Source organism: Dermacentor silvarum, chromosome 1 (assembly GCF_013339745.2).
Source record: "Dermacentor silvarum isolate Dsil-2018 chromosome 1, BIME_Dsil_1.4, whole genome shotgun sequence".
NCBI classification, from domain to species: domain Eukaryota; kingdom Metazoa; phylum Arthropoda; class Arachnida; order Ixodida; family Ixodidae; genus Dermacentor; species Dermacentor silvarum.
Window position 1 is genome coordinate 204,886,833 of NC_051154.1, and position 13,551 is coordinate 204,900,383.

The 13,551-nt window shown below is 44.3% G+C and overlaps 1 protein-coding gene across 9 annotated transcripts in view; it reads left to right on the top strand.

Moving 5' to 3' along the window:
* Positions 1–13,551, top strand: part of LOC119436674 (cytochrome P450 4c3-like) — a 58,248-nt gene that overhangs the window by 5,398 nt on the left and 39,299 nt on the right. For 2 of the 9 annotated variants that reach the window (XM_049659629.1, XM_049659608.1), the window contains exon 2: positions 196–468. The exons of 3 other annotated variants lie outside the window; for them this stretch is intronic. In XM_049659629.1, the coding sequence (XP_049515586.1) occupies positions 207–468 (262 nt within the window). In that variant the 5' untranslated portion in view covers positions 196–206. Of the gene's footprint in view, positions 1–195; positions 469–5,287; positions 5,401–13,551 lie in introns of all 9 variants that reach the window. 4 more of the 9 variants (XM_049659631.1, XM_049659620.1, XM_049659622.1 and 1 more) reach the window with 3 other exon arrangements.

Below are 13,551 nucleotides of genomic sequence, written 5' to 3' on the forward strand. Positions count from 1 at the left end.
ACGCACCGCCGCGCGCGTCGTTACCACTCCTTCAGCCGTGCAACACTAACAAAATGATGTCGCTTTAACTACACAGGAAAAGAAACAAACATAGAGACAAACTAAGTATGGTACAAACCAGTTTAAGCTTCGCTTACTTTCACAATAATTTTCTATGATTTCTGCTCATTTCTTGTTTCTTTTTTTTTTTTGCAGCCATTGCAGCCATGACATCGAAGATGAGCTGGCATCTGGCGTCAAGCGGTGTCCTTGAACTCGCATCCAGCTTTCTCAAAGGCGCTGCATTGATTCTCGTCAGTACTCTTCTATTCGTTGGAGTCATCGCCTGGATTGCCCGATTGATAAAATGGAAAACATTCAAGCACCTCCAACACTTGCCACACCGTAAAGAACAGGTGCCTTTTCAAGGCTTGTGGATCCTTTTCAAGTCCTGCTCACCGCCCGACTCGCCTATCAGGTTTAGCACAAGTAAGTGCGCATTTGTATGCTTCCATAAAAATAGTGGTGCGCTATCTCGAACCACAGCCTCTTTTGTGCAAACAGCGAGAGACCAATCACAGTTTATAGCGGCAATGCAGCAACTACGACTGCGTCTTCTTGATCTTGGAAAGGCTTGGCGATGTGATTGAAAGCAGCAGGACAACTTTCATGGATCGTGAAAGTAGCACCGACACCTGGACTACCCGCGCAAGCATATACGTATTCACACAGTCGAAACGGATGCGATAACTGAGATAAAAGAGATGGAAAAGGCAGCTCGGAAGTTGAGTGCTGATGACACTGGTGGTTCGTGCGTTATGGGGTTACCTGCACTCGTTAGTTAAGCAAATAGAGAACAACTTCAGGAATGCAATCGCTAACGCTGCTGAGCACTTTGGTTTGCTATCTGGTTAACTCTGCAGTATCCACCTAAGTAATGTTACAATTGATATTAACACTGGTGAGCATCTGCTAAGTGCCCAACAAGAAGGCCGGTAAAGCAGGATGTGATTAACTTTGATACATTCTTCTTCTTGCTGGGGTTTTACGTGCCAAAACCAGTTATGATTATGAGGAGGGCTCCGGGTTAATTTTGACCACCTGAGGTTCTTTAACCAGCACTACAACGCAAGCACACGGGCGCTTTTGCATTTCGCCTCCATCGAAATGAGGCCGCCGCGGCCGGGATTCGATCCCGCGACCTCGTGCTCAGCAGCGCAACGCCTTAGCTCACTGAGCCACCGCACCGGGTCTTTGATACATTAATGCAAGCACTAGGCATAAATAGGAAGTAGAATATGAATGTGGGTGGTAATGTGCAATTCGCATTTTGTGAATATATTTCTCCAGAGCTTACAATAATATTCAGGAACCCTAGAAGTCTATCTCCATTGGAGCAATTGAAATAAGTTAGGGATGAATATTATCTTTCAAGTAGGTCCACAAGTGATGTTATACTTCCAGGAACACTTCAGACCGGTTCTAGGTCGTATTGCCGAATTTTGCATGGGAAAGGCAATATTTAATAAAATTAGAGGAACTGCAGACACTTGCGTTCACATACTAGTATTTGTTGGAAGGCGCTGCTTAACTTCGTTCCTATTTGGGCAGTACCTGTTCATGTAGCGTATCTCAGGTATGTGCACAGCAGTGCAAACATCGGTTCTATAACCCGCACAAATGTAATCCCTGACGTTGAATAAGAGCGCACACAGCGCTGTAATTTTCTAGGTGTCAAGTAGCCGCTTACGAAATATCAGCCAACGAGAGATAATCCTTTATATTCTAGTATAAATCACACGTGCAAATGCTCATATAATGGTTAGATGATAAGCTTTCCATCTTAAGAGGAAGGGGCCACGCGGAGTGATATAATTGTTCTAGAGAAGGGCGGCACTTTTCGTGACATATCTGCGTGCGTCATCCTGCGCTCCCAAAGGTAGCCGTTTACGTCAGCCTAGGTGAGCTCCCAGCAGTGATACCGCGCTGAGAATCACGCACTTCTTTGAAGTGCACCTCTCTTGCTTAAACCTCGAGCGAGATTCACGAATACGTCTGCGAAACTTTATTCTTTTTTTTGTGTATGATGCAACATCCTTTTTTTTTGCCCGAGACCTTCATCATTATCTGCTCTTCTAGCATCTGTATTTATATTGAATGGCGCATACTTTTGTTGAAAATAGCTATATATTTTTGTCATAACCTTGTAACGACATACTTCTGTCATATTTTCTGTTATGTAGTTATCTGGTGTTTACATGTCTCTATGTCCCCTTTACCCCCTCCCCCCATGATTTAACCCCACAATGCCCAAACACCATTACGCATCAAAGACAATTAAACAGCGTGCTTTACATTTATTTCTGGCCATGGAGATATGTTCATTGGTACAAAGAAAACAATGAAATGTTATCGATTAAACATTACTTAGTATCGTAATACCTTAATTTGTAAGTTATTTACTGTACTATCACGACTGTAAACGTCCTCCAGCACATCAAAAACCCTAGTACGGGCTCTAGTTTAGGTCATTAGCACATGAACTTTTAGTCATCAAATTCAGGGTATAAAAAATCATACGTTGCGCTTTGTGGGGTTAATGTCTTTGGGCGCTTAAGGAAGAAAAAGTTGACAGTCAAAGAGGTTGAAGGCGAAAGCCTGCGCGCTCACGACATTATCATTCAAATGTATTGTTACTTCCTATTACTTGTTTTATCTTGTTCTTTTTTTCGTTCGCCTAGATATCCCCACTGGTTCTGCGTGGTTAATGGCACGTTAGAATGGTCGTGGCTTTCTCTTTCGTTTAAAAAAAATAAATTATGGGGTGTTACGCGCCAAAACCACGATCTGATTATGAGGCACGCCGTAGTGGGGGACTCCGGAAATTTGGACCACCTGGGGTTCGTTCTTTAACGTGCACCTAAATCTAAGTACACGGGTGTTTCCGCATTTCGCCCCCATCGAAATCGTTCTTTTTCATCCATCTATTTTCTTGTAGCGCAGGCAGAATGAGAGGGACACGGGAAGGTACATTAGACAAACACACACCGCTAACTTTCAACAGCAGATTTGTTTTCAGTTCCCGCAGGGCTACTTATACTCTTTAAAACATCATATGATACGTGTGTATTGCACGGCAAGCATGAAAAAAACCGAGAAAACCACATGCAGACACTTTTGTGGCCACACTGATGATTTAGGAAGGGTGTCCGTTCAACGCGAACACAGGTAATCGAGCTCTTTTGTTGATAAAGAAATTGATGGCTTACTGGCGCATGCGTCACCAAATGTGGCCATGTTTGTAGCTTCCATAGTCATTTCGAACTTCTACTCATGATGACAGTTTCTTTAATGTGTATGAGACGTCACCTGAGGTGTCACTTGAATTTTGTTTCCGTAACACCTGACGATCGTCGTATTTTTCGACCCATGAGCCATCTAAGGCTTTCGCCTTAATAAATGAAATAAATGAAAAAAAAAATGTTTGTATTGAGAAAAAATTGGTAGGACGCTTAAGCTTTGCTTTTAAGAGTGGAACGCAATAGCATTCTAAGATCACTGACTGCTTTTTACGCTTCCCGACAACTGCAGCTTATAAGCAACCGTAATGGTTACCGGGGGCGGCGAACGCTATGCACGAAGGCGAGCTTTCTGGTAGAAATGCAGCCTCTTGAGTGGGGCGATCCCGGAGGTATTGCACAGCCACGCCAAAAAAAATTGCATAATTTTCAGGTTTCCGTTTTTGTTTTGCACTTTTATTATTTCAGTTTGAGAAGATTTAACATAAAAACCATGCGCTGTGGATGTTTTGTTTCATGACATTTATTTGTGGATTGTCATTCTCAAAATTCTGAGGAATAGCTTTGCCAAGAATGCAAGAAAAGGTATGAGCAACATTAATAATAGAATTGTGTGGCATACCTAAATATATTTGGAGGGCCTGCGTGGTTGGGGATGATTTTCTCGGCCGCGGGCGCCAATGCCGACGCCGACACCGACGCCGACGCCGGATTTCCCGCGACACGGGGCCCTTAACGGTATAGGGTTTTTTTTTTTTTTGTTTTAAAGCGCTAACGAACACAAGAACTCATGAAGGTAGAAATTGTGTTACGCGGGGATTATATAAAAGCAAAAAGACACTTTTACGTAAATGCTTCCTTCTGAAGATCTTTCTGTTCGTTTTTGTATACAGGATGTTTCAGCGAACACTTTCAAAAATTCTTAAAGGTTGCCTGTGGCAGATAGCACAATTCTAGTTCATTAGCTGGTCTACTCGAAGAGGCGGACATTACTTGCGCAAGAAATTGAAATGCTGATCGAATAGTTAACAGAAATTCACTAATTAAGTTTTGAACTAATTACCTTATGGCCTATATTGCAATTTACAAATTGTAGCCGTGTTGTTCGCAAGGCGGATCCACTTGGAACGAATTCTCGGGATGACACCAGTTTCGAGATATTAATTCCCGAACTTTGCGCAGAAATGCATTGGCGTTCCAGTTAGGTTCCTAACAAAACGTCGCTTTTTGCATTGAAGCACAAAATTAACTGGAACGCCAATGCATTTCTCCGCAAAATTCGGGAATTATTTCGAAACTGGTGTCATCCTGAGAATTAATTCTAAGTGGCTCCGCCTTGTGAACTCCACGGCTACAATTTGTAAATTGCGATATAGGCCATCAGGTAATTAGTTAAAAATTATTAGTGAATTTTTGTTAATTAGTCGATTAGGCATTTCAATTTTTTGTGCAAGTAATGTCCGCCTCTTCGCGTAGACCAGCTCATTAACTAGAATTGGGCTACCTGCCACAGGCAACCTTAAATAAATGTTGAAAATGTTCACTGAAATACCCTGTATTTTCTGGTGCTTAAATATCCCTCTCCTCCTTTCGCTATACTGTTTCTTATTAAATTTTATGAACCACAGTCACTGAACACATATGACACAACACTAAGGGGGGGAGTGTCCAGGTATTATTATTGTTTGAAATGCAAGCCGCTTCTTTTGTTCAGTCGTTTCGTTGTTTGTTCCGGTAAGATGAGCTTATCTGCCTACAAAATTAGAATACATACTAATAAATTGTCCTGCGCGTACTATTTATAAAAAATATGAGAGGAATGCAAAGCTAACCGATGTTGCAGCCAGCAGAAGTGCTTTCATAAAAAGTTGAACAAAAAGAAAATGAAGCCCGCTTTATTTTCAGCACTTGTGCAGTACGTGAAATTACAATCAAAACTTATGGATTGTACTGCTGCGATGATGACTTTGACAATTGACTCCAATATCGTTCTTTGAATTCTTGTGCAGTGCTTTTCGCCGGAATTTGTGGATTACATGCGCGATTCCAGAGGTATGGCAGGCACCTTGTCTACATAGGATTCACTCCTCTGCTCACCGTGTACAAAGCCGAGTATTTAGAGGTATGCTTTCTATTGCTATTGGTCTCAATGCATTTTTATTTTGTGATATTTAACATTTGGTAACTAAAGTTAAGCTTATGGAATATTCAGAAAAATGCATTGCGGCTGGAAAAAACTAGAGGTACGCCTCAGTTTCATGGTGATAATTAAAATGGTATACTGAAAATATTCGACTGTAGTAGTGAGAGAATAAATAAATTAGTATCCATGTTCCATACCTGATGATTGTAACTATCGCTCACTTAGAGCGCGCACCTACGGGTTGGTTGAAGCAACGTAGTTCTTGTGTTAAACGCGATGGCAGTTATTGATCTCATAATCTTGGTTTAAGGTCTTAATATACTTTAGAGCAAAACCGTCTGTTAGTTGTGACAATACTGAAAGAACGGCAAAAGGAAGGTTTCACTAAATTTTTTCTATAATTCGCCCCCCGTCGGGTCTCGTACCGCTTACTAATTTGAGGTCCACACTCATCCATGTACCCAGCTAACGTAAGAGTTCACGAAGTTTATTTCTCTTCTTCTATCAGAACATATGCTTATTGCAAAACTGTGAACAAGGTAAAAAATGGTGCCGAATTTATAAAACTTCTTCTGCGTAAGTGCTATTTGCTATTGGCCAGCGACTTCCCTAATAATGTGTGCTACAACATCAGTATTGGTTGAACAATTCTAGCGCAATAGCTTTTTTTGAATACGGGCTCTGTTATCCCAAGCCGTCGCACCGAACAAAAATTAAAAAGTAGTCGACAAGCTTGACAGAAGGTATTAAAAAATAATGATAATAATGAGGTGCCATACTCTCAGGGAGTCATGGCGCTTTCATCGTGAAAAACTTTTATTTGTGCCATAGCCGAGACTTCTCATCATGTATTGATGCCAAGATGTGCAGTTACGTTGAATTATAAACCGACTTGGCACTATTTTCCCGAAGTTAATAAAATTCTGTGGTCGCCTATCGCGGTATATGGACTTGTTCTGGCTCGTGTAATTTCGTTTAGAAAATTGCTATTTTAACATATATTATGAGCCCGTTCATTGCTAGAATATCCAAGTTATCAGTTACGGCCCGTATGTACTATTGCACTCAATATGAGCTGCAACATGCAAGCTGTGGCTGCAGCGACGCTCTCGAGAAAAAAAAAAGTGGAGAGGAGGTCACCAATGGAGCAATGCGCATACCCCAGGCTTTCCGCTTGTCTATTGCGATAATACACTGGCCCACCGAGCAGCTGTCGCTCTATTATGGATAAAAAATACAATAACAAAGACAATAGTTACGAAGCTATGGCCAACGTTGCTAGCCAAGGTTCAGTTTTCAAACTTCTGTGACTGCGTGGACCCACCAACGATTCCCGCATCTCGTGGCGCTGCTTTCGCTCTTTGCTCGGTCTGCATGGCGCGGACGGGGCGTCGAAGCACTGTCCGCGACTGTTCACGTGGTTTGGCGGTGTGTACAAGGTATATGTACGCTTGGTAGCGAAGATGTCATAGAAGCCCATGCGCCCTGCAATGGCGGCTTGTGAAGGCACAGCAACGCCATCTACATTTGGCGGGGCCAACTTCTCGGCGGGAAAAAAAAATCAATTAACATTTGTCGTTCGAAGCTTGTTGCGCCAAGTAGTGTACTGCGCCAGCTCACATCACATCGCTACTGAGCACGCAATAGAAATGAAGCTTAGTAAGTGAGAACATTCGTCACAACATCGCGTCAAAATATAACGTGAATACGCCCGTCTGTATTTATAGACCTCATTCTATAACGGCATACATTACACTGGTGAGCCTTGACAGTTTTGCATGAATTCAGAGCAATGGGTTCACTCAGATTTTGAACGAAGTTGCATATCCATGTGTACCAAACACATGTGTTATATGGGTGTTAAGATAAAGCCAACATTACATTGAAATGATTAAAACAAGCCACACTTTAATCTTCACTAACACAGCACGCGTGCCACCTGTGGTTTTTCTCTGGTCCTGAAACGATAGCTAGGAGGAGGAGGAGGAACAAACTTTTATTTACACCAGCAGTTTAGCTGGCTGGGCCTAGGCCTCCCACGTGGGGACATCGAGGTCTTGCCTCTTCGCCGCCTCGCAGGCTTGCTGGGTAGCCCAGAGTTGGTCGTCGAGTTGGGAGCTGCGCAGGGCGGCGTGCCATCTCGACGAGAGGGTCACGGTATTATTTGTCGGATATTGGTTTTTACATTCCCATAGCATGTGGGGAAGCGATGCTGCCTCAGTCTTACAGACCTTGCAAATGTTACTAGGGTAGGTGTCCGGGTAGATCCTGTGGTAACGTGTTAGTGAGGGGTACGTGTTTGTCTGTAACAGGCGAAGGGTGGTTGCCTGTGCTCTATTTAGCTTGTGATGAGGGATGGGGAAGGTTCTTCTGTTGAGATAGAATGATTTCGTGAGGTCGTTGTAGCTGGTGAGGCGATCGCGTTCCGCGGGTGCACCTGCGCTGTCTCCGGCACGGTTGACAAGGCCTCGTGCTACGGAGTGAGCGACCTCGTTGAGGTTGGTGAGGTGCGGATGTACGTCGCCAGCGTGCGCTGGGAACCAGACGAGAGTGATTTGCTTCTCAAGTGAGTGAGGGGCTTGGTTTAGGATGCGTAGCGCTTGTTTTGAAATACGACCTTTGATGTAATTGCTGATTGCCGTGCGGGAATCGCTCACGATGGTATGGCAGTCCGGATCAAGGGTGGCCAGGGCGATGGCCACTTCCTCGGCCGTCTCGGCGTTTTGGGTTACGATGCTGGCGGCATGTTTGAGCGAGCCGCTTACTGTGGTAGCCGCGGCGAAGCGGTGCCCGTCTTGATATTCAGCTGCGTCGACGAAGGTGACGCCCGTGGTGTCGCCATAGGCTTTAATGAGGGAGGCAGCCCTTGCCTTCCGACGTTCTTTATTGTAGTCCGGATGCATGTTTTTGGGAATAGGGTCGGCATGTAGCCAAGTCTGTACGTCGCGTGGAATTGGGTATTTGTCTCCATGTTGATGGTGGTAGGTGATGCCGAGTTTAGTTAGAATGTGCCGGCCCGTTTCTGTGAGGGTGAGACGCTCCAGATGAGACCGACGCTGTGCTTCGATTAATTCGTCTAGGGTGTTATGGGGTCCTAATTGGAGTAGAAATTCAGTGCTGGTGTTGTTTGGCAGTCCTAAGGCTAGCTTGTAGGCGCCGCGTATAATGATGTCCAATTTAGTCTTTTCTGCTTTGTACCAATTATGGAAGGCGGCGACGTATGTGATGTGACAGATGACGAACGACTGAACAAGGCGAATGACGCTTTCTTCCTTCATGCCCTGTCGCCGGTTGGTCACCCGTTTCAGCAGCCGCGATGTATTGGCCGTCTGTCGGAGGATCTTGGATATAGCCGTTGAATTTGCGCCGTTGGCTTCGATGGTCATGCCGAAAACCCGGATAGTGGAGACCACGGGTATGGTTCCACCATCCCTCATGTGGAGTTGGATTTCCTCGTAGCGGCGTTTATGCGTAGATCGTAGTGGTGGGCGTCCACGGAGAGTGGGGCGGTATAAGAGGAGCTCTGACTTGTCGGGGGAACATCGGAGTCCCGTGCCTTCGAGATAATTTTCGACGGCATCGATGGCGTCTTGCAGAGCGGTTTCAATTTGTCCATCGCTGCCCGTAGTGGTCCAGATGGTAATGTCGTCGGCATAGATGGTGTGTTCTATGCCGTCGAGCTTCTGTAGTTCCTGTGCTAATCCGAGCATGACCAAATTGAACAGCATTGGGGAAATGACAGAGCCTTGTGGGGTTCCCGCGCATCCGAGAGTGAATTTCTCCGATTGAATATCTCCAACCGAGAGGAACGCCCTTCGGTTGGATAGAAAGTCTCGTACGTAGTTGTAGGTGCGCTCGGCGAGGTTTAGTAGGGAGATGCGTTCGAGGATAGTAGAGTGCGCGACACTATCGAAGGCGCGCTCGATATCGAGGCCCAAGATCGCCTTCGTGTGTCGGGATTTGTCGTCGAGGATTTGATGCTTGAGTTGGAGCATGGCGTCCTGGGCTGAGAGATGAGCTCTAAAGCCGATGATTGAGTACGGGTATGCGGACGTATCTTCGAGGTGAGAGTTTATGCGGGTAAAGAGTGCATGCTCCATAACCTTGCCGACGCACGAGGTTAACGAGATGGGGCGGAGATTGGCAAGGCTAGATGGCTTGCCAGGTTTTGGAATCAAAATTACCTTGGCCGTTTTCCATGATGAGGGAATGGACCCTTGCCGCCAGCAGTCGTTGATGTACTCGGTGAGCTGTTCCACCGAGGGGTCGTCTAGGTTTCTCAGAGCTTTGTTGGTGACGCCGTCCGGACCTGGGGCTGAACGGCTGTTCAATTTGCGCAGAGCAGCGTGTACCTCGGCCACGCTGAAGTCCTCATCGAGGGCTGAGTTCGAGGACCCCGTGTACGGGCCGTGAGGCTTTGCTGGCCCGGAGGGGATGTACTTTTGGCATAAGGTATTTGTGACGTGGTCCTGGCCGTGCGTCTTGGTTTCTGTGAATAGGAGTTTGGTAAGACGATCCTGCTGTTGTGAACGGGTGCTGGTATTGTCGAGAAGATGTTTTAGGATTTTCCACGAACGTGAGTGGTGGAGCTGCCCGTCTAGAGAATTGCAAAGCTCCGCCCATTGCTGTTAGGACTCGGCAGTGTTCTTTTATATTTTCGTTAAGTAGTGCAACCTTTTTCCTGAGTCGTTTGTTGAGTCGTTGACCCTTCCACCGAGAGAGGATGGACGTTTTGGCTTCAATGAGGTGGGCAAGCCGACTATCCATACGTTCAGTCGGGGCATCGGTTTTGATAGTGCGAGTAGCCAATTGGGTATCTGATAAAAGGTCGCGCGACCAAGATTCTATATCGGTGATCCCCCTCGAAGATACGTCCGCGTACCCGTACTCAATCATCGGCTTTAGAGCTCATCTCTCAGCCCAGGACGCCATGCTCCAACTCAAGCATCAAATCCTCGACGACAAATCCCGACACATGAAGGCGATCTTGGGCCTCGATATCGAATACCTCGGATAACTCCTTTGTCTGTAGTTTCTGCTGTGCGATGTTTGCGGAAGGCGTCCCAGTCCACCCACGTGAACTCCCTCGTTCTCGTAGATACAGCTGTGAGGTGCGGGAGAGTAATTTCAATGATCGAATGATCGCTGCCGAGGTCGTATTCAGTATTGCGCCATTGAGCGTTCACTACATTTTTGGTGAACGTGAGGTCGGGCGTCGTGTCTCGCGCAGTGGAGGTGCCGAGGCGTGTGGGGAACGTCGGGTCTGTGATGAGAGTGAAGCCGAGATCGTGGGAGTCTTGCCAAAGGTTACGGCCCGCAGCGGAGCAGTGTTTGTAGCCCCAACCTGTGTGCGGCAGGTTGAAGTCGCCGCCGATGACGAGGGGGCTGCTGCCTGCGGCGTTCAGGGCCTTTTTAAAGAGCGTTAGAAAGCGACTGTGGCGTAGGGACGGGGCGTTATAAATATTCAGGATGAAGATGCCGTCCGTGCGCTTTTTGTGTGGGATGAGTTCAATGAAAAGGTGTTCGGTGCGACGGTCGTGGAGATCATGTTCGATTGCGGTGATTCTGTGTCGGACGAGCGTGGACACTCCGTGGGCCCTTACAAAAAAAATTGTTGAAAAGTTGTTGAAAAGTCATTGGTCAATGTCAACAAATAGCATTGAAAGCACATTGAGGCTTTGTTGAAACATTATTGAGGAAATTGTTGAGAGGTGTTGAAAATTGGCCCGCGACATTTTGTTGAAACATCATTGGGTCATTTCAATTTGAGAAGTCATTGATGGATTGTTGAAACCATGTTGAATTCCAATATTGAAAGCCCATTGAAGAAATGTTGAAGATGCGTTGAATGTCAGTATTGCAAACCTGTTGAGACATTGTTGAAATATGTTGAATGCCAATATTGAAACCCCATTGACATAATGTTGGAACTGTGTTGACTGTCAATATTGAAACCCCATTGAGATATTATTGGAGCAGTATTGAACATCAATATTGAAACCTCATTGAGATATTATTGAACATCAATATTGAAACCCCATTGAAGAATTATTGGATGAGCGTTAAACGTCAATATTGCTTGATGGAGGCAAAAGGTGCTACGTATCATAAACAGGACACAAGAGGAAGAACACAGACAACACACACGTTAAGTGCCAAACGTGTGTTGTCTGTGTTCATCCTCTTGTGTCCTGTTTCTGATGCACTACACCTTTTGCCTCCATTATGTTTTACCAACAAGCCTAACCTGCAATGTTAGTCAATAGTGCAACACCATTTAAATATTATTGGAGCAGTGTTGAACATCACTATTGAAATCACTTGAGAGCCCACTTAAATATGCTGTTTGGTGAGTAGTGCTGAAAACGAGACTAGACATTTCTTTAAATACCGCTGAGCTACGTTCAGTCTCATAGCATTACCATTGATACCATATTGATGTCGTCCTTGCATACTAGTAGACAGGAGCAAACTTAAATGCAGGCACTTTTGTATTGCAGACCTGGGTCACCCAGGGATCAAAACCACTTTTAGATATAGCCTGTAATAAAACATATTATAGAGCTGCTAGCAGAACCATTATGCCAGTTTTTAAATTGGCTTAACACACAAAATCAATACTCCTTCATGAAATCAACAGCTCAAAATTGATGTGGACAAAAAGCATTTTTTTCTAGATGAATTGTTTATTGAAGCCGAACATTTGTTAACTGTACAGCCATGTGTGCCTTGAGATCAAAAAAATCCTAACGCAATCTACAAACTGCCAGCAGCTTGATACAATAACGAAGTTGAGTACTGAGAGATGTAAAGTTTGCGTGGCCCTAAAGTAAAACATTTCTCAAAATTGAAATAAATAGAACATAAATAATATAGAAGCATTACTGTAAAAAACATTTAAAAAGTACTTGCTTTCTCTATTTGGTAGCCAGTAACTTAATAATCATGGCACTATTTGCATGAGCCCACTGAGACTCTTACTTACTGGTTAAATTATGTGTGCCCATTTCACTAAACGTTATCTACCTCTGAAACGACATGGTAATTACAATAAGTTGTGCCATGGCAGCAGTTTATTGTGCTGTATTGCTTGTTGCACGATCCAGTTGCATTTTCTGCCATCATTACTAGGTTCCTGGGCAGGTCATTACATACCAAGCGATTTATTCACTTTTACTACTTAAGATTTTTATCTGATAGACAGTGGCCATTAGTTACCTGCTGGAAGACTTAAATGGAACTGGCATGAGGAAATTCGTTTTAATTTTTGAGTGCTGCAAAACAAGTTAGAATGAAAGAATTTGCAAGAAATCAGATTTCATGCGTACATGAAAGAAAGCACATCGCTGCCTTGCCCGAGAACTGTTGTTGCACTCTGAATTTAAGCAAACTTTTACCTATTATTTCTTACTGTTTTGAAATAGCAAAATAAACCGTTACTACAAACATATGTTAATATGTAGTTTTTCTTAAACAGAACCACTCTGACAATAGCACAGATTCCACTTTCAGGTGTATGTATGAAAGCTAATTTTCTGTAAAATTTCTCACTGTGCCTACTTTTACTTTATCAAACAAACTTGAAATGGTGTGCCGTCATGGAACAGTCTTGGCATGAAAGGACCCGAGATACCTATGAAATAAAATAGTCAAGAAACACTATCTTTTGTAGAAACATTAAAAATTTACGTAAAATGTACTAAAATACAAAGCGCAACACTTGTGCACTTAATTATTTATCACAACACAGTACTTGTGTCTGAACCATCCAACCTGGGCGTTTCAGGTGACTCGAAACATCATTAAAAATGTTGAGGGCTGCAAGTGCACACGACTTGAACTGTCCACAGACTTGAGCTCTTCTGGACACTTCAGGTCCCTTGCGAGAAGTGAGGCCAGTGTGTTCTTAATGTGGGCCATGTTTGTCCCAGGAAACTTGACAGGTAAAGCCTGTAAAAAAGGAAAAACAGCATGAGGTTTAAGATCAATGTTCCACATGCAAAAGTGCGACATGCAGTATGCCCTGTTATAATGAAACTTTCATTTGTTTTGTTTATTCAAAGTTTTCACGAGTTCAATTCTGCAGAATGACCAGCTTTCAAAGTGGAGTGGTGCCGGAGGACTCCACTA